The sequence below is a fragment of the Pristiophorus japonicus genome, chromosome 2, assembly GCF_044704955.1.
Source record: "Pristiophorus japonicus isolate sPriJap1 chromosome 2, sPriJap1.hap1, whole genome shotgun sequence".
In the NCBI taxonomy this organism is placed as follows: Eukaryota; Metazoa; Chordata; class Chondrichthyes; family Pristiophoridae; genus Pristiophorus; species Pristiophorus japonicus.
Window position 1 is genome coordinate 211,444,451 of NC_091978.1, and position 20,989 is coordinate 211,465,439.

Sequence of the window (20,989 nt, forward strand, 5' to 3'; positions counted from 1 at the left end):
AGGCAGACTCTTCACAGTGGTGGATGTCGTGCACGAATTCAGTATGATGCACTCGATCCATTTCGAGTATGCATCGACAACAATCAGGAACATTTTTCCCATGAACGGGCCCGCGTAGTCTACGTGAATACGTGACCATGGCCTGGTGGGCCAGGGCCACGGGCTGAGTGGGGCCTCCCTGGGGGCATTTCCCAGCTGAGCGCACGTCGTGCACCTGCGAATTCAGTGTTCCAGGTCTGAGTCAATTCCCGGCCACCATACATGTGACCGGGCAATGGCCTTCATTAGCACGATGCCTGGGTGCTCGCTGTTGGAGTTCCCTGATGAATGCTTCCCTTCCTTTCTGGGGCATGACTACCCGGCTGCCCCATAGCAGGCAGTCGGCTTGGATGGAGAGCTCGTCCATCCGTCTGTGAAATGGTCTGACCTCCTCTGGGCATGCTCCGTGTGCGGGCGCCCAATCCCCAGTCAGGACACATTTCTTTATCAGGGATAGGAGGGGATCTCTGTTGGTCCAGATTTTGATCTGGCGGGCTGTGATGGGGGACCCTCAATGGCCATGACCATCTCCGCTCTTTGCTCCGACGCCCCCAGTGGTGGCCAGTGGGAGCCTGCTGAGCACGTCAGCGCAATTTTCGGTGCCTGGCCAGTGCCGTATGGTATAGTCATACGCAGCCAGTGTGAGTGCCCACTGCTGTATTGGAGCTGACGCATTGGCATTGACAGCCTTGCTGTCGGACAACAGGAATGTTAACGGCTTGTGGTCCATTTCTAACTCGAACCTTCTGCCGAAAAGGTACTGATGTATCTTTTTCACCCTGTAGACACATGCGAGTGCTTCCTTTTCAACCATCCCATATCCCCGTTCTGCCTGGGAGAGCGACCTGGAGGCATAAGCCACAGGTTGGAGTTGGCCCTCATCATTACTCTGCTGCAACATGCACCCAACCCCATAGGATGATGCCTCACATGTCAAAACCAATTTCTTACAGGGGTTGTACAGAGTCAACAGCTTATTAGAACAAAGCAGGTTCCGCGCCCGATTGAAAGCCCGTTCCTGACAGTCCCCCCAAAACCAATCACAACCCTTACGCAGGAGCACGTGTAGCAGCTCCAACAATGTGCTTAAGTTCGGCCGAAAGTTCCCGAAATAGTTCAAGAGCCCCAGAAATGAACGCAACTCCGACGTGTTGCCGGGCCTGGGTGCACGACTAATCGCCTCCTTTTGGATTCGGTAGGCCAAATCCCGTCTGCAGCAACCCTCCTGCCCAGAAACTTGACCTCTGGGGCCAAAAACACACACTTGGACTTCTTTAGTCGCAGGCCTACCCAGTCCAGTCGGTGTAGCAGCACCTCCAGGTTGTGGAGGTGTTCCTCGGTGTCTCGACCCGTGATAAAGATGTCGTCCTGAAATATGATTGTTCCAGGGATGGATTTGAGCAAGCTTTCCATGTTCCTTTGAAAGATAGCGACCGCCAAACGGACACCTGTTGTAGGCAAACAGCCCCTTGTTGCGTGGTGATTGTGGTCAGTAGCTTGGATCCTTCGCCCAGTTCCTGGGTCATGTAGGCTGAAGTGAGGTCCAACTTGGTGAGCAGCTTGCCGCTTGCCAGCGTGGCAAAAAGATCCTCTGCTCTCGGAAGCGGGTATTGGTCTTGTAGTGACACTCGGTTGATAGTGGCCTTGTAGTCGCCACAGATCCTGACCGAGCCATCCGTTTTTAGGACAGGGATGATGGGGCTTGCCCAGTCACTGAATTCAACAGGCGAAATGATGCCCTCTCTTAGCAACCTGTCCAACTCACTCTCAATTCTCTCATGCATCACATACGGCACGAGTCTGGCTTTGTGGTGCACTGGTCTGGCGTCTGCGGTGATGTGTATCACTACTTTGGTGCCCTTGAAAATCCCGACACCTGGTTGAAAAAGTGACTCGAATTTCTGTAAGACCTGTGAGCATGAACTTCGCTCCGCAGATGAAATGGCGTGCACATCCCCTCCCATTTCCAGTTCATCTCGGCTAACCAGCTCCTCCCCAAGAGCGCGGGACCATTCCCCGGGACAATCCAGAGTGGTAGCCGGTTCTCCGATCCATTGTGTGTGACCACCAAGTTTCCACTGCCTAGCACTGGGATGATCTCTGGTGTACATCCGTAACTGCGTGTCAATGCGTTCCAGTTTGGGCCTGTTAGCTTTGAGTGGCCATAGTTTTTCAAATTGTTGGGCACTCATAAGTGACTGGCTGGCTCCTGTGTCCAGCTCCATGCGTACCAGGATGCCATTTAATAGGACTTTCATCATCATAGGTGGCGTTTTGGTCTACGAGCTGTGGATGTCTGCCACATGAACCCGCTGGACTTCAGCCTCCATAGCTTTGCCCCAAGCATCAACCTGCCTTGCAGACCCCTCGTCTGGTTCCTCTGCCTCATAAACTAGCCTCTCAATGGGCTTTCTGCACATTCTGGCCAAATGTCCAATAAAGTTACAGTTTCTACAGATAAATTGTTGAAACCTACAAGTTTTCGCAGCATGTCTGCCACCGCACCTCCAGCATGAGCTGAGATTGTTGTGAACAAAGGAACTGTTACCAGGCATTCCTCTCTGATTATCTCGTTGATTACTCCTGAGCACTCTGTTGGTGAGTGTCAATGGTCCCATCCTGGGACGCATTGTCCCTTGTGATGGCGTGAATTGCCGATCCCCCTGCCATTGTCTCTGCTGCCGGCCCACCCTAGAGCCTGTTGCTACCTGGGCGGTGTCGAATTGACCTTGCCTGCCTGCGGGGTTCTGAGTCGCAATGTTAACTCCCTGGTCCATCGCCACGTTGGAACCAGGGCTGCACGCGTAAATTATCTTGGTCTCCTCTTCCCCTGCCATGAAGGTCTGAGCTATCAACGCTACCCTTTCCAAAGTCAAGTCCTTGGTCTCAATAAGCTTCCTGAAAATCCCGGCATGACCAATGCCCTCAATGAAGAAATCCCTTAACATCTCCCCCCTGCAGGCGTCTGTGAAGTTAGAGGCTGGGCAAATGCCGAAGGTCTGCAACGAAATCCGATATGCTTTGTCCCTCCCGACGCCGGTGTGTATAGAACCGGTGCCGGGCCACGTGTATACTGCTCGCCGGTTTGAGGTGCTCACCGATCAGTGTGCTGAGCTCTTCAAAGGACGTGCGAGCAGGTCTTTCATCAGCGCATATGTCTTGGATCCACAGCTTGGATGCGCCCTTCGCTTGTCTGCCGCTTCCTCTCCCAGCCAGTCCTTCATGACAAAGCTCTGCTGGAGCCTCTCAACGAAATCATCCCAGTCCTCACCAACACAGTACCGTTCCTCTGTGCTACCAGTGGCCATCCTCATGGGTCGTTGATTCCTGTTTCTCGTCGCCAAATGTGGTGTCCTTACACCTTACTATCGAATCACATGAGGCATGTACTGCAGACAAGGTCACTACGTGACCTGCACCTTTATTCCCAGGACCAAGAAGTGCTGACCCTGCGTGGGACCTCCCTTTATATACCTGGATGACCAGGTGAGGAGTGTCTTCCACAAGTTCACCCCCTGTGGTCAAGGTGTGCATTTCTCAGGTGCATACAGTGTACAGTGTTACATAAAGGTTGCAGTTATGTGAAGGTTACAAACATGACGGGCAGGGATGATGCTCACGCCACAGTCTCAGAATAAGGGGTCAGCCATTTAGGAATGAGATGAGAAGAAATTTCTTCACTCCGAGGGATGTGAATCCTTGGAATTCTCTGCCATAAATGTGGAGGCTGTCGAGTATATTCAAGACACAGATCGATAGATTTTTGAATATTAAGGGATCGAGAGATATGGAGATAGTGGAGTTGAGGTAGATCAGCCATGATATTGAATGGCAGAGCAGACTCGAGGGACCGAATGGCCTACTCCTCCTATTTGTTTTGTTTTATTTTCTGAACATTAACCAACAAATCATGATCACAGGTGTGGCTGTACCCCATACTGCTGTTCACAAGTGTTGTCTGTTATTAAATTTAAATAAATGCTAGACTTGCCTGAAATAAAACTTCCACATTTGAATCTCCAGTTTCTTTGAAAGCCTTTTGGAAAAAGCAAAGCAACTCTCATTCTCAGGATGAGAAGACATATCTGTCTACCCTTCTACTCCTGTTGATGCACATACTGCATGCTGGGAAATTCTGCATACTGCAGATGCTCAATGGAAAGATGTGGTTGAAAGTTTTCCAACTGCTGTGAGGTAAAAATGAGTTGTTGAGCGATACTGAGGGCTTGCAGTCAAAACTTTAATGAAAGTACAAGGAGATAATTGTTGTGTTCCTAACACAGATGAGACTGCACACAGGGAGGTTAAAGTAACAGTGACCTCAGTCTTTATTAAGACACTCCAGAGTGAGGAACAGGCCTTAGGGGGCTGGCTTATATACAGTGCTCCCAAGGGATGCTGGGATCCCTTGGGTCTTCAGGGGATGTGCTCCCTGGTGGCGGAACATGGGAGTGCATGGTTTACAGATATACATCATCACGCCCCCTCCCACCCACCCAAAGTCAAAGTGAAAACTATTTACAAGGTGAGGTGGTCGGGAGCCTTTCTCTCCCTGGTGGACTGCCTCGGTACAAATGTCTGTTCTGGTGTGTTGGTTGTGCCCTCGCTGGGCTGGCATGTTGTTGGCCCTGCAGGGCTGCTGGGTGAGCCTGGCCTTGCTGGGCTGTTGGACGTGATGGGTTCATTTTCCTGGTCCGGGGTGGTGTCGTTGATCCTTTGGGTGTGTGTTGTGGGCTCGAAAAAGGTGGAGTCTGCTGTGGGTTGTTCAGGGCAGTCTGTGAACCGCAGCCTCGTTTGGTCCAGGTGCTTTTTGCAAATTTGTCCATTGTCTAGTTTGACTACAAACACCCTATTCCCTTCTTTAGCTATCACCGTGCCCGCGATCCACTTGGGACCATGTCCATAGTTTAGAAACATACACAGGGTCATTCAGATCAATTTCCTGTGACACAGTGGCGCGACACACGTTTACATTTTGTTGCTGCCACCTGTTCTCTACCTGATCATGCAGGTTGGGGTGAACCAGCGAGAGTCTGGTTTTAAGTGTCTTTTTCATGAGTAGCTCAGCCGGGGGCACCCCTGTGAGCGAGTGGGGTCTTGTGCGGTAGCTGAGCAGTACTCGGGACAGGCGGGTTTGGAGTGAGCCTTCTGTGACTCGTTTAAGGCTCTGTTTGATTGTTTGTACTGCCCGCTTTGCCTGCCCATTGGAAGCTGGTTTAAACGGGGCCGAGGTGACATGTTTGATCCCATTGTGGGTCATGAATTCTTTAAATTCGGCACTGGTGAAACATGGCCCGTTGTTACTGACCAGTATGTCAGGCAGGCCGTGGGTGGCAAACATGGTCCTCAGGCTTTCAATGGTGGCGGTGGCGGTGGTGGTGCTTCCCGACATTATTTCACATTCAATCCATTTTGAAAAAGCATCCACCACCACCAGGAACATTTTACCGAGAAACGGGCCCGCATAGTCGACATGGATCCTTGACCATGGTCTGGAGGGCCAGGACCACAAACTTAGTGGTGCCTCTCTGGGCGCATTGCTCAACTGAGCACACACGCTGCATTGCCTTACACAGCACTCTAAGTCAGACTCGATACCGGGCCACCACACGTGGGATCTGGCTATCGCTTTCATTATTACTATACCCGGGTGTGCTGTGGAGATCCGAGTTGAACGTCTCCCTGCCTTTTTTGGGTAGCACTACACGGTTACCCCACAACAGGCAGTCTGCCTGAATGGACAGCTCGTCCTTTCGCCGCTGGAACAGCTTGATTAGCTCTTGCATTTCAACGGGGATGCTAGCCCAGCTCCCATGCAATACAGTTTTTTTTTACTAGGGACAGCAGAGGATCTTGGCTGGTTCAAGTCCTAATGTGGCGGGCCGTACAGGTGATTTATCATTTTCAAACGCTTCCATGACCATCAACAAGTCTGCGGGCTGCGCCACCATCAACAAGTTTGCAGGCTGCGCTATTTCCACCCCCGTGGTGGGCAATGGTAGCTGACTGAGGGCATCCGCACAGTTCTAGGTGCCTGGCCTGTGGCGGATGGTATAGTTATACGCTGATAGCGTGAGTGCCCACCTTTGTATGCGGGCTGAGGCATTAGTATTTATCCCCTTGTTTTCAGCGAACAGGGATATGAGGGGCTTGTGATCGGTTTCCAGCTCAAATTTGAGGCCAAACAGGTTCTTTACCCTGAACACACACGCTAATGCCTCTTTCTCAATCATGCTGTAGGCCCTCTTGGCGTTAGACAAGCTCCTGGAGGCATAGGCGACAGGTTGCAACTTCCCCGCAACGTTAGCTTCTTGTAATACACACCCGACTCTGTATGACGACTTGTCACATGCGAACACAAGTCTTTTACACGGGTTATATAATACAAGCAGCTTGTTGGAGCATAAAATGTTTCTGGCTTTCTCAAAAGCAATTACTTGGTTTTTTTCCCCCATACCCAGTTCTCACCATTACGCAATAATGTAGGGGCTCTAAGAGGGCGCTTAACCCCGGTAGGAAGTGACCAAAATAGTTGAGGAGTCCCAGGAAGGACCGCAGCTCCGTGACGTTCTGTGACCTGGGCGCGTTTCTGATAGCCTCTGTCTTGGCGTTTGTGGGCCGAATGCCGTCCGCCGTGATCTTTCTCCTCAAAAACTCCCCTTCTGTTGGCATGAAGATGCATTTTGACCTCTTTAGCTGCAGCCCTACGCGATCCAGTCACTGAAGGATCTCCTCCAGGTTTTGTAGGTGCTCGACGATGTCCCGACCTGTGACCAATATGTCGTCCTGAAAAACCACCGTGCGTGGTACCGACTTGTGTAGGCTCTCCATGTTTCTCTGGAAGATCGCTGCAGCCGACCGAATTCCAAACGGGCATCTGTTGTAGATGAATAGTCGCTTGAGCGTGTTGATACGGTGAGGCCCTTCGAAGACTCTTCCAGCTCCTGCGTCATGTAAGCCGAAGTCAGGTCGAGCTAGGTGAACGTCTTGCCTCCTGCCAGTGTCGCAACTAGGTCGTCTGCCTTAGGTAGCGGGTATTGGTCCTGTAGCGAGAAACGATTAAGAGTTACTTTATAATCGCCGCAAATCCTGACCGTGCCATCACTTTTGAGTACTGGAACAATCGGGCTGGCCCACTCGCTCAATTCCACTGGGGAGATGATGCCCTCGCGTTGCAGCCTGTCCAGCTAGATTTCTACTCTCTTCACTCATCATGTGGTGAATGGGTCGTGCCTCTGGCACCAAGTGGATCTGCACCTTCGCCCCGGAAAAGTTTCCAATGCCTGGCTCAAAAAGGGAAGGAAATTTGTTAAGAACCTGGGTATATGAGGCCTCATCGTCATGTGATAGCGCTCGGATGTCATCCCAGTTCCAGCGGATTTTGCCCAGCCAGCTCCTTCCAAGCAGTGTGGGGCCATCGCCTGGGACAATCCAGAGTGGCAGTTCGTGCACCGTGCCCTCGTAGGTGACCTTGACCATGGCGCTGCCCAGGACAGTGATGAGCTCTTTGGTGTACGTTCTCAGTTTTGTGTGGATGGGGCTCAGGGCTGGTCTGAGTGCCTTGTTGCACCACAGTCTCTCAAACATCTTTTTACTCATGATGGATTGGCTAACGTCAGTGTTCCAGTTCCATGGCTACGGGTAAGCCATTCAATTTTACATTGAGCATTATAAGTGGATGCTTTGTCGAAAATGTGTGCACCCCATGTACTTCAGCATCTGCCTCCCCTCTCTGAGGCTCGAAATTGCTTTGATTCACCATGGACTGATCTTCCTCTGCCACGTGGTGGTTAGCAGGTTTTGCAGAGCTGCAAGCTCGTTGGAGGTGCCCCATTGTTCCACAGCTCTTGCAAACATACCCTTTGAAGCGGCATGAATAGGCTGAATGGAAGCCTCCACAACGCCAACAAGGTGTGAATTGCCTTGCATTCATCCTTTGTTGGGGACTTTGAGTCATCTGGGTCACCTGAGGCCTGCTGGCAGTTGCAGACTCGTGGTTTCTGCGCTGTACATTTCTGCTCGCAAACACAGTTCCAGTTAATTTATGAACATTGCTAGCACTTGTGTGCTGAGAGATTTGTTTGGTGTTATCACTGGTGGACATAAACGCCTGTGCTATGGCAATGGCCTGACTGAGGGTCGGTGTCTTTACAGTCAAAAGTTTTCATAGGATGGTCTCGTGGCCAATGCCCAGTACAAAAAAGTCTCTGAGCATCTGCTCCAGGTAGCCATCAACTCACATTGTCCTGCAAGTCGCCTTAGCTCGGCGATGCAGCTCGCCACTTCCTGACCTTCAGATCGCTGGCACATGAAGAACTGATATCACGCTTTCCCTCGGATTAAGATGCTCCCAAAACAGTGTACACAGCTCCTCATAAAACTTATTTGTTGGTTTCACCGGAGCCAGAAGATTCTTCATGAGGCTATAGGTCGGTGCCCCGCAGACCGTGAGGAGGACCGCTCTCCTTTTTGCAGCGCTTCCTTCTCCATCCAGTTCGTTGGCTACAAAGTACTGGTCTGCCGTTCAACATCGGCTTCCCAGTCCTCACCCTCCGAGAACTTCTCCAGGATGCCCACAGTTTGCTGCATCTTTGTGTTGGATTCGTACACTCATCGTCAGTTATTGTGTTCCGTACACAGATGAGGCTGCACACACGGAGGTTAAAGTAACAGTGACCTCAGTCTTTAATAAGGCATTCCAGAGTGAGGAACAGGCCTTAGGGGCAGGCTTATATACAATGCTCCCAAGGGATGCTGGGATCCCTTGGGACTTCAGGGGATGCACTCCCTGGTGGCGGAACATGGGAGTGCATGCTTTACAGGTACAAAACAATAATAAACAAGTCAAAGGTTAAAATTAGTCATATTGTGAAATATTCTTTTGTTCTTTGTTCAAAATCTTATTTTGGACCTAATCTTCAATTACTGAGGGGAAAAAGATGACATATTTTTGCGCAAATATTTTTATTGTTTCGGTTCATTCATCAACAGTGACCGACAAACTGCTTATATACTGCAATTCAATTGGGATTTATGTCGGGAGTTTTAATGTTAAATGTTGAAAAAAAACTGTGCCAAAATCATGACGACAGGAAATTAAGTTTCGGAACATGCAAATGTGTACATAAGATTTTTTTAATATAGATTTAAGTTGTACCAAGCTGCACACTTTCTCAAGTTATTATAGCGCAATACAGAATGTGGGCTGCATTACAGATTCATCATCGGCCGTCCCTCGAAATTGAGGAAGACTTGCTTCCACTCTCAATGAGTCTTTAGGTGGCTGAACAGTCCAATACATGAACCACAGTCCCTGTCACAGGTGGGACAGATAGTCGTTGAGGGTAGGGGAGGGTGGCGCAGCTTTGCCGCATGCTCTTTCCGCTGCCTGCGCTTGATTTCTGCATGCTCTCACCGATGAGGAGCTCAGTGCTGTCTCGGATGCACTTCCTCCACTTAGGGCGGTCTTTGGCCAGGGACTCCCAGGTGTCAGTGAGGATGTTGCACTTTATCAGGGAGGCTTTGAGGGTGCCCTTGTGTAACGTTTCCTCTGCCCACTTCTGGCTTGCTTGCCGTGAAGGAGTTCAGAGTAGAGCGCTTACTTTGGGAGTCTCGTGTCTGGCATATGGACAATGTGGCCTGCCCAGTGGAGCTGTTCAAATGTGGTCATTGCTTCAATGCTGGGGACATCGACCTGGTTGAGGACGCTAATGTTGGTGCATCTGTCCTCCCAGGGGATTTGTAGGATCTTGCGGAGACATCGTTGGTGGTATTTCTCCAGTGACTTGGTGTCTACTGTACATGGTCCATGTCTCTGAGCCATATAGGAGGGCGGGTATTATTACAGCCCTGTAGATCGTAAGCTTCGTGACAGATTTGAGGGCCTGGTCTTCGAACACTCTTTTCCTCAGGTGACCGAAGGCTACACTTGTGCACTGGAGGCGGTGTTGATAAGAGGCTTCCGAGGTTTGCGAAATGGTCCACGTTGTTCAGGGCCGCGCCGTGGATCTTGATGACTGCGGGGGGGGCGGGGGGGCAGTGCTGTGTGGCAACGACAGGCTGATGGAGGACCTTTGTCTTACTAATATTTAGCGTAAGGCCCATGCTTTCGTACGTCTCAGTAAATACGTCAACTGTGTCCTGGTAGTTGGCAATACATGCACCTATGGGATAGTATTGTGATCTTTGTTAACGTATTATATAAAATGAAAAGCTTATTGTATTAAACCATAAACAGAAATCTTGTAGCTGGTTTCTGTTTCGTTTAAGGATTTAGCAGAAGTACAGAATTTTAGGACTGTAATATAATGGACAAGGAATAATGAATTGCATGTGTATATTCTGTGTTTTTTGTTTAAAATATGTACTCGAAGCCTAAAACCGATGGTACCAGTCCCCCACTTATGTTCAATATGCTCAAATGTATCAAGGTGTTTGAAGAAAGAAATGTCTCGCACCAATGGGAGCAGATTTGTGATATTGTGTGACATGATTGGACAATGGAATGAGATGCAGTTCTGTTCAAAACAATTCTTCCTGTATCCTGATGCAATGAAAGCAGATTATTTTACAATTTTAATAACTGATGAATCTGGGTCCTGAAATGTCAAAGCATTCATGACTGTTTCAAAACAATTCACCTTTGTTACAAAACCCATTTAATTTCATATTTTCCAGGTTGGAACACTGTTCCTTGCTAGGAGGCTTTCCCCATGAAGCCTCTTGGTGAATGGATCTGCCAATTGATACACAAACATGTTGACTCTCTTGATATCTGAGTGAATGCTTCACTTAGTCTGTTTCTACAAATCTCTCTCCAATTTATGCATTGAGATAATCTGTACAATTTAGAAACATGATGAGCGTTATGGTGGTGGACATTGCAGAATAGAAAGAGTCATCTTTCTTTTATTGCCTATGTACTGTTTCAATATCACCAGGAGCAGAATCTTTGGAACAGGTACCCTTTTGGCTAGGAGATTAATCCTTGGCCTCAATTTTGGGGGTGGGTTTGAAGGAGGGGAGATTGAAAATTTAATGTGTGTTTTGGGATGATACCAGATTTCACACTTTTCTACTGAAAAGGTATGCATCTGGAGAGAACCATCAAGGTAATATCGTCCTACCTCAAAGTTTAAAAGAAAAACTTGGCTGGCAGGCTCTGAGAGTGGCTTCAACTGCAAGCCAAATCAATGAGCAGCTGCTTCTAGAGCCGGGAAATATAAATGGAATCTTTCTAATCCTGGATGCAGAGTAAGAAGTATTAATGTCATGAAACTTCGATAACAGCCAAATCGTTGTCTGTAAGTGATAGGTAATGAAGCTTTGTAGCTTAAAATCACTTCTTCAAAAGGAGAAAGGATACTGATCACTGTTTCTCACTATGGAGTCCACATTCGGCAACAACCTGAGCAGCTTTCTAATGCACGTTGAGACCCAAGATCACAAGATAATTATAGATGAGGAAGGATCTTTGGCCTATCATGATTCACCCATCCAGAAAGATCCTAAAACCCCCCATTGCAGCATCCAATTGTTTCTTAAATGATTCCAGAATTTTTGCTTCCGCTACTCTGATATGGAGGGCTCGGGTCAAACATGTGCCCTTAAAGAAAAAGGGTGGAATAACAATCCTAGAGCCCCCTGGATGTCACGGGACCTAAAGGGGAGGATAAAGGAAAAAAAGAGAAGCTTATGTCATATACCGACGGCTAAATACTGTAGAATCTCTGGAGGGAAAAAAAAGGAAGTTTAGAGGTGAAATTAAAAAGGACATTAGGAATGCTAAGAGAGAGCATGAAAAATTCTTGTCAACTAAAATCAAGGAAAACCCAAAGATGTTCTATAAATATATTAAGAACAAGAGGATAACTAAAGAAAGGCTAGGGCCTATTGGAGACCACAAGGATAATCTGTGTGTGAAGGCAAAAGGTGTGGTTGTGCTTCTTAATGAATACTTTGTGCCCCTTTCCTTTATTAAAACAGACAATGTAGATACTGTTATCGAGGAGGAGTGTGAAACTCTGGATGAAATAAACACAGTGAGAGAAGAGGTATTAAGAGGTTTACCAGTGGATTTGAAAGTGGATGTCCCCAGGCCCGGATGAAATGCATCCCAGGCTGTTGAGCGAAGCAAAAGAGGAAATAGCAGAGGCTTTAACCATCATTTTCCAGTCCTCTTTGGATTCAGGCATGGTGCCAGAGGACTGTTAATATGGTACCTTTGTTTAAGAAGGGAGAAAGGGATAGGCCGAGTAATTACAGGCCTGACAGCCTAACCTCAGTGTTGGGAAAATTATTGGAAAAAATCATGAGGGACAGGATAAATCTGCATTTGGAAAGGCAAGGATTAATTGGGGACAGTAAGCACGGATTTGTTAAGGGAAGATAGTGTTTGACTAACCTGATTGAATTTTTCAAGGAGGTAACCAGGAGGGTCGATGAGGGTAGTGCGTACTATCTAGTGTAAATGGACTTTAGCCAAGATTTTGATAAGGTCCCACATGGCAGACTGGTCATGACTGTAAAAGCCCATGGGATCCAGGGCAAAGTGGCAAATTTAATCCAAAATTGGCTTAGAGGTAGGAAGCAAAGGGCAATGGATGATGGAAGTTTTTGTGACTGGAAGGATGTTTTCAGTGGGGTTCTGCAGGACTCAGTACTGTGGTATACATCAATGATCTAGATTTGAATATACGGGGTATGATTAAGAAGATTGCAGATGACACTAAAATTGTCTGTGTGATTAATAATGAAGAGGAAAGTCATGGATTGCAGCAGGATATCAATCTTACTGATCAGGTGGGCAGAACAGTGGCAAATGGAATTTAATTCATGGAAATGTGAGGTGATGCACTTGGGGAGGGCTAATAAGGAAAGGTTATACACATTACACGGTAGGTCACTTAGAAGTATAGATGAACAAAGTGACCTTGGAATGCTTGTCCACAAGTCCCTGAAAGTAGCAGGTCAGTTGCAGAAGGTGGTTAAGAAGGCATACGGAATGTTTGACTTTATTGGCCGAGACATAGAATAGAAGAGCAGGGAGGTTATGCTTAAATTGTATAATCTCTGGTTAGGCCACAGCTGGAGTACTGCGTGCAATTCTGGTCACCGTATTATAGGAAGGACGTGATTACACTAGAGAGCGTGCAGAGGGGATTTACGAGGATGCTGCCTGGAATGGAGAATCTTAGCTATGAGGACAGATTGGGTAGGTTGGGTTTGTTCTCCTTGGAACAGAGGAGGCTGAGGGGAGACCTCTAAGGTGTGCAAAATGTTGAGGGGCCTGGATATAGTGAATAGCAAGGGCCCCATTTCCCTTGGTGGAAGGGTCAATTATGAGGGGGCATAAGTTTAGGGTGGTTAGTGGAAGGTTTAGAGGGGATTTGAGGGGAGGCTTCTTCACGCAGAGGGTTGCGAGGATGTGGAATTCGCTCCCTGGAAGGGTGGTGAAAACCCTCACCACATTTAAAAGGTGCTTGGATGTGCACTTGAACCTGCAGGGTTACGGACCTGGAGCTGGTAAGTGGGATTAGATTGGATAACCTCTTGGTTGGCACAGAGACGATGCTACAGGGATTCGAATACGGCCAGAGTGATCCCCTGGACTAGTTTCGATCGCCTGGATGGGTCGGAGAGGAATTTTGCCAGATTTTTTCTCCCTAAATTGGCCTGGGTTTTTATCTGGTTTTTGCCTCTCCCAGGAGATCACATGGCTCGGGTTGCGGTGGAGTGTAGAATGTTTCAGTATAAGGGGTGTCGCAGTTTTGTTGGGCAGACTGGTTGGGTTGGGTGCTCTTTGCCTTTCTGTCATTGTTCATGGGTTCATATGTAACCTTTAGGGCTGCTGACCAAGAGTCTTGCGGCTCTTTGTCGGCAGGTGCGGACATGATGGGCCGAAATGACCTCCTTCTGCGCCGTAAATTTCTATGTTCCTATGTTCTAAGGACCGAAGATTTAATTGAAAATGATTGCTTAAATATGGCTACTCAAAATGTTTTGATGTAACAAAAGGAGCGAGTATTACATTCGTTGTGGAGGTGCTCCGAGTGGGACAGGAATATTTTTATAAGATGAACTTTTGAATTGCAATTGGATTATGTGGGAATTCTTTTTCCAATTCTTTTGTTACTGAGATGTGAGTTGGGTTGAAGGGCTCAAAATTGGCCCCTGCAGATTTTTGGTACGCTCACCGGAGTTGCGCTGCTTTTATCGGATGAAAATGGCGCCGAAAAAATGTCCCCTGATTGTGGCCATGTGTTGCCCCTCCTGGGGCTTGGCACAGCGTGGATTGGGGGCGGAGCTACTGTCCCGGCACTGAAAACATGTGCGTTAGAATGTGCGCGCATGCGCAGTAGCTCCTTGCCCCCAGCGCATCCTGCAGCTTGTGTGGGAGGGACCCGATGCTCGCCGCCCCCATCCCTGGCCAAGTGCTCTCACGCACCGGCTGGGCCTGCTGTGGAACGCACTGAGGCTGATCCCGAAATGAAGATCCCTGGGACTGGAATCTGGACTGCTGCATCACTGGGAGGATTCATTCAGAAGCAATCCCCATTCTGGATTTTCGTTTGGTTTGATTGATTGTCACTGGCTGCTGTCAGTGTTTATAGTAATCTGTAATGTTCCCGGGCTGAAGATGGTAGAAACATAGAAATTAGGTGCAGGAGCAGGCCATTCGGCCCTTCGAGCCTGCACCGCCATTCAATAAGATCATGGCTGATCATTCAACCTCAGTACCCCTTTCCTGCTTTCTCTCCATACCTCTTGATCCCTTTGGCCATAAGGGCCATATCTAACTTCCTTTTGAATATTTCTAACGAACTGGCCTCAACCACTTTCTGGGGTATAGAATTCCACAGGTTAACCACTCTCTGAGTGAAGATGTTTCTCCTCATCTCGGTCCTAAATGGCTTACCCCTTATTCTTAGACTGTGACTCCTGGTTCTGGAACTCCCCAGCAACGGGAGCATTCTTCCTGCTTCTAACCTTTCCAATCCCGTCAGAACTTTATATGTTTCTATAAGATCCCCTCTCATTCTTCTAAACTCCAGTGAATACAAGCCCAGTCGATCCAGTCTCTCCTCATATGTCAGTCCTGCCATCCCGGGAATCAATCTGGTGAACCTTCGCTGTACTCCCTCAATAACAAGAACGTCCTTTCTCAGATTAGGGGACCAAAACTGAACACAATATTCCAGGTGAGGCCTCACTAAGGCTCTGTACAACTGCAGGAAGACCTTCCTGCTCCTATACTCAAATCCCCTAGCTATGAAGGCCAACATGCCATTTGCCTTCTTCACCGCCTGCTGTATCTGCATGCCAAACTTCACTGACTGTACCATGACACCCAGGTCTCGTTGCACCTCCCTTTTTCCTAATCTGTCACCATTCAGATAATATTCTGTCTTCCTGTTTTTGCGACCAAAGTGGATAACCTCACATTTATCCACATTATACTGCATCTGCCATGCATTTGCCCACTTACCTAACCTGTCCAAGTCACCTGCAGCCTCTTAGCATCGTTCCTCGTAGCTCACATCGCCACCCAACTTAGTGTCATCTGCAGACTTGGAGATATTACATTCAATTCCTTCATCTAAATCATTGAAGTATATTGTAAATAGCTGGGGTCCCAGCACTGACCCGTGTGGCACTTCACTGGACACTGCCTGCCATTCTGAAAAGGACTTATTTATTCTGACTCTCTGCTTCCTGTCTGCCAACCAGTTCTCTATCCACGTCAATACATTACCCCCAATACCATGTGCTTTAATTTTGCACACTAATCTCTTGTGTGGAACCTTGTCAAAAGCCTTTTGAAAGTCCAAATACACCACATCCACTGGTTCTCCCTTGTCCACTGTACTAGTTACATCCTCAAATAAATTCTAGAAGATTCGTCAAGCATGATTTCCCTTTCATAAATCCATGCTGACTTGGACCGATCCTGTCGCTGCTTTCCAAATGCGCTGCTTTTTCATCTTTAATAACTGATTCCAACATTTTCCCCACCACTGATATCAGGCTAACCGGTCTATAATTTCCTGTTTTCTCTCTCCTTCCTTTTTTTAAAAAGTGGTGTTACATTAGCTACCCTCCAGTCCATAGGAACTGATCCAGAGTCAAGAGAATGTTGGAAAATGATCACCAATGCATCCACTATTTCTAGGGCCACTTCCTTAAGTACTCTGGGATGCAGCCTATCAGGCCCTGGGAATTTGTCGGCCTTCAATCCTATCAATTTCCCTATCACAATTTCCTGACCAGTAAGGATTTCCTTCAATTCCTCCTTTTTCGATACACCCTCGAACCCCTAGTATTTCCGGAAGGTTATTTGTGTCTTCCTTAGTGAAGACAGATCCAAAGTATTTGTTCAATTGGTCTGCCATTTCTTTGTTCCCCATTATAAATTCACCTGATTCTGTCTGCAAAGGACCTACGTTGGTCTTCACTAGGGTCCACATATGGTAGGACTTAATTACTTCTGTTGCATCGGCTGGCCCGCTGACTTCCCGGGTCGAGTTTTGATATAAAGGTAGGACTTCATTTTATTTTTTATTTCTTATTGAATGTTTTTATGTTTTCTTGAATGCTTACTACTTGTTGTGCTTTGTTTAGTGCTTTGCAAGTTTCTTTCTGCTTCCCTTCCCGCCCCTATCTCTGGCCGAATGGTCTCTGATGTACTGAGATTAGGGCAACTTAATTCAACTATCTTTTTACTTTTATTTTTGTAGTTTAAGCTTCCATGAATGCTTCTATTGTATAGTAAGTTAACTTTGCGAAGTTTGTCATATGATGCCCTGTATAGCTGTTTGATTCTATTCACATTCTTTAGTCAAGTCATTAAGTTCTGCTGGCCTTCGATGTACATACCTGCATTGATTTCTTAACTCTCCAAGGGTTTTCTGTGCGGCCACAAGTGGCCACATACGCTGGCCTAAGTTAGTTTGGAGTAACTATTAACTGTCCAAAGTGGCCAAAATGGCCAAAACGTGCGTAGGTGGCTGGTACCGCCCCGTTTTGAAAAAATCTAAACTTTAAAAAAATCCTTACACTGGAGCAAATTGAATGGGCAAAATGGGGATTTTTAAGGTGTTCCAGAAAAATCAAGTTGCTCCAAAAAAAAAATGGAGCAACTACTGGTCAATTTTGAGCCCGAAGAGTGGTGTTGGGGGAGAGAATGGTGGGAGCCATGGTAGCTTCTTTTTATTGTTGGGATTTGGGTTGCACTGGGGAGCAGGGCTAGCTTTGGAACTGGCTCTTGACCCCTATTGATCCTTCCCTGTTAATAATAACTTTTATTTATATAGTGACTTTAACATAAAACATCCCAAGGTGCTTAAATGCCACCTTTGCCTTCCATGCATCCCATTCTGGTACCTGATATTCCCCTTTGCTCTGATTCAGATTTGTTCTAACTAGTTGTAGCAGCAGAGCACGATCATGTGGCCCATTGGCCACTTGATATCCTCCAGCTGCTTGTCCAATTTACTTATTGGCTGCAATGTGTTCCTCTGCCTTGTCAGCCTCTCCCCAAATATGCATTATTATTCTTTGCCTTAGTACCTGAAACATTAGCCTCTCCATATTGCTGGTCTTCATAATCCTTATTGCTTTTTGTCTGAACATTTTCTCTCAGGAGATTATGTGGCTGCAGATGGGTGGGAGAATTGGGAATTTCAATGCACAGTTGCATCATGACAGTATGGAACAGACTCGATGGACCAGCTGATCTTCTGTCCATCATTTTCATATATTCATATCGTGCTTGCTCTTGTAATGTGCCCTTTCCTTAATACTACTATCTGCTTATTCCTACCCACCTAACGTTCCCTTGGGTAATCCTTTGCCCACTTAATATTCCCTTGTGGGTTTGCAATGTCTCTGATACGTTCACAATAAAAGATGAAACCGAGTACTGTTTACAATGAGCAATTGTGACCTGAGCTCCTTTAATAAGACTCCAGAGTGCAGGTACCTCGTGGGTGGCTTGCTTATATACCGTGCTCCCAAGGGATGCTGGGATCCCTTGGGACACCAACAGGTAGGCCCTCTGGTGGTAGTGTAATACAGGTTACAAGGAGTTAAATACATAAGTCTCCATCTACCTTTGTGTCCCATCATGCATTTCCCCCTCATTCTGTCATATACCCCTCCCCATCAGTCCATAACGTGTTACCTCTTACCTGCTGGTATCCTCGTCTGTGTGCAGTGATCTTTATTGCTGAAGCTGGCAGCACACAGGAGGCTATGGGAGAAAGTGAAAAATAGAGCAGACCCCACATTTCAGAGAAAGATGATTGAACAGGTGGGGAGTGGTGGAGTGGGCTTGATTGCCTTGATGAAAATGCTCATTGAGAGGCGAGGCCGATGATGTGTTGTAACAGACTCGAGAGTACTGGAGCATCAGACAGCAGGGCTGGGGTACTGTTGAGGAGAAAAGCCTAAAATGGGTTGATAACCAGGGAACAGGTGGAAGGTTAAACAGAGTCCCTGGGGTAAAAGTGAAGCGGAACCATAACTGTAAAGTCCTGTCCCCTCAGTACAGATTCACACGAGGCATATAGTGAAGTCAAGGTCACTCTGGACCTGCACCTTTATTTCACAGCTCTGGAATGCTGCACTTGCCTGAGACCTGCCCTTATATACCTGTCTCTTGCAAGTGCACCCCTGGTGGTAAGGTATGCTGGTGGTTACAGGTCATATCTTATTACAGTCATGTATAGCATGTTAGGATACAGTTATATATAATAATGTAAGATACATGACAATAAGCATGAGCTTTACTCGGAGAATGTGTGAGAGGACAGAACCAGAGCAGGATTCTCAGTAATCGTCTGTAACTGCAGTGGTGTGGGCAGTGACTGACCAGCACAACAATTTAAGCCAGCCAGAGTTACTTTAACACAAGCAGCCCCTTTGGTAATTTTGCAGGCGCATCTATATTTGTTATGCTGGAAAGCAAATGAGCTGCAGAGAAACTGGACAAAAAGTAGAGTTTTGGAAGCCGAGATGTATCTACCATGCAGGGAAATTGGGAGTTGGGAGAGGAAGTGGGGAATAGTTGAGCAGAAAGTCAGAGGACTCGACATTCTGCTGGAGGAGTACAGAGGGGCTGTCATGTAACGTTAGTTGAGTTCACTGTACTTGATATTGGGGGTAATGTACTAATGTGGATAGAGAACTGGTTGGCAGTCAGGAAGCAGAGAGTAGGAATAAACGGGTCCTTTTCAGAATGACAGGCAGTGACTAGTGGGGTACCGCAAGGTTCAGTGCTGGGACCCCAGCTATTTATAATATACATTAATGATTTAGCCGAAGGAATTGAATGTAATATCTCGAAGTTTGCAGATGACACTAAGCTGGGTGGCAGTGTGAGCTGTGAGGAGGATGCTAAGAGGCTGTTTGACTTGGACAGGTTAGGTGAGTGGGCAAATACACGGCAGATGCGGTATAATGTGGATAAATGTGAGGTTATCCACTTTGGTGGTAAAAACAGGAGGGCTGATTATTATCTGAATGGTGACAGATTGGTAAAAGGGGGGTGCAATGAGACCTGGGTGTCATGGTACATCAGTCATTGAAAGTTGGCATGCAGGTACAGCAGGAAGTGAAGGCGGCAACTGGCATATTGGCCTTTATAGCAAGAGGATTTGAGTATAGGAGCAGGGAGGTCATACTACAGTTGCACAGGGCCTTGGTGAGGCCACACCTTGAATATTGTGTACAGTTTTGGTTTCCTAATCTGAGGAAGGACATTCTTACTATTGAGGGAATGCAGCGAAGGTTCACCAGACTGATTCCCGGGTGGCAGGACTGACATATGAAGAAAGACTATCGACTAGGCTTATATTCACTGGAATTTAGAAGAATGAGAGGGGATTTCATAGAAACATGTAAAATTCTGACGAGATTGGACAGGTTAGATGCAGGAAGAATGTTCCTGATGTTGGGGAAGTCCAGAACCAGGGGTCACAGTCTAAGGATAAGGGGTAAGCCATTTAGGACCGAGATGAGAAACTTCTTCATTCAGAGAGTTATGGGCATGTGGAATTCTCTACCACAGAAAGTTGTTGGGGCCAGTTTGTTAGATATATTTAAAAGGGAGTTAGATGTGGCCCTCATGGCTAAAGGGATCAAGGGGGATGGAGAGAAAGCAGGAATGGGGTACTGAAATGCATGATCATATTGAATGGTGGTGCAGGTTCGAAGGGCCGAATGGCCTACTCTTGCACCTATTTTCTATGTTTGTATGTTGATGAATCTCATAACATTATGCTCACAGCACCACCTACAGGTACAATATAATTATTGCAACTAATTGTTGCTGGCCCAAATTTTGCAGTGGGTATGACTGTGTACTCTATGCTGTCATGCCGCTTTTGAAATTCACTGCAAAATCAGGGTTTAAGCACATGCGCTAACTTGTGATTTGTTAACATACTAAGCTCCGCCTCCAAAATCTTAATTGCTTGCACACCAACTGCTCAGCAATTCGTCCAGAAATTTAGGGCTGGTGCTGTTCCACAGTGTAAGGGGATACTTTAAAAAAAAAAAATTAAATGACTGATTTAAAAGCTTTATCGAGGTAATCCTAGTGTATGTTAAAGCTGCAGGTTTAAAAAAAATATTTCAAAACTTTCTGCTCATTACACAGTATTTGTTTAGAAGTGGAAATTGAGTAATAAATTGGATTACCACAATAAAAGCTAATTCTGATAGTGTATTAAAGACTGTAGTAATGAGTATTGTAGCAATATGAATGCATGACCATCTGTTTTCTGATTGGAGGACCAGGCCCACGTGATCCCATGTACTTGTGTCCTTGGGATCCCTGGACCATTACACTGCCCTCCTACTCGCAGCGTCAGAGGAGGGCCGATATCAGGTAGATGCGTATTCTTTTCGCAGGTCTTTGGCGTACCTTGGAGCTATGCTGCCGGCCGCA

At 47.0% G+C, this 20,989-nt stretch overlaps 1 protein-coding gene across 1 annotated transcript in view; it reads left to right on the forward strand.

Annotated features, from left to right (window-relative positions):
* Window positions 1-12,741: 12,741 nt before the first annotated feature.
* Window positions 12,742-20,989, forward strand: part of prom1a (prominin 1a) — a 207,660-nt gene continuing 199,412 nt past the window's right edge. Inside the window, exon 1 of the mRNA XM_070861197.1 lies at window positions 12,742-12,840. Within this exon, the coding sequence (XP_070717298.1) occupies window positions 12,742-12,840 (99 nt within the window). The remainder of the gene's footprint in view (window positions 12,841-20,989) is intronic.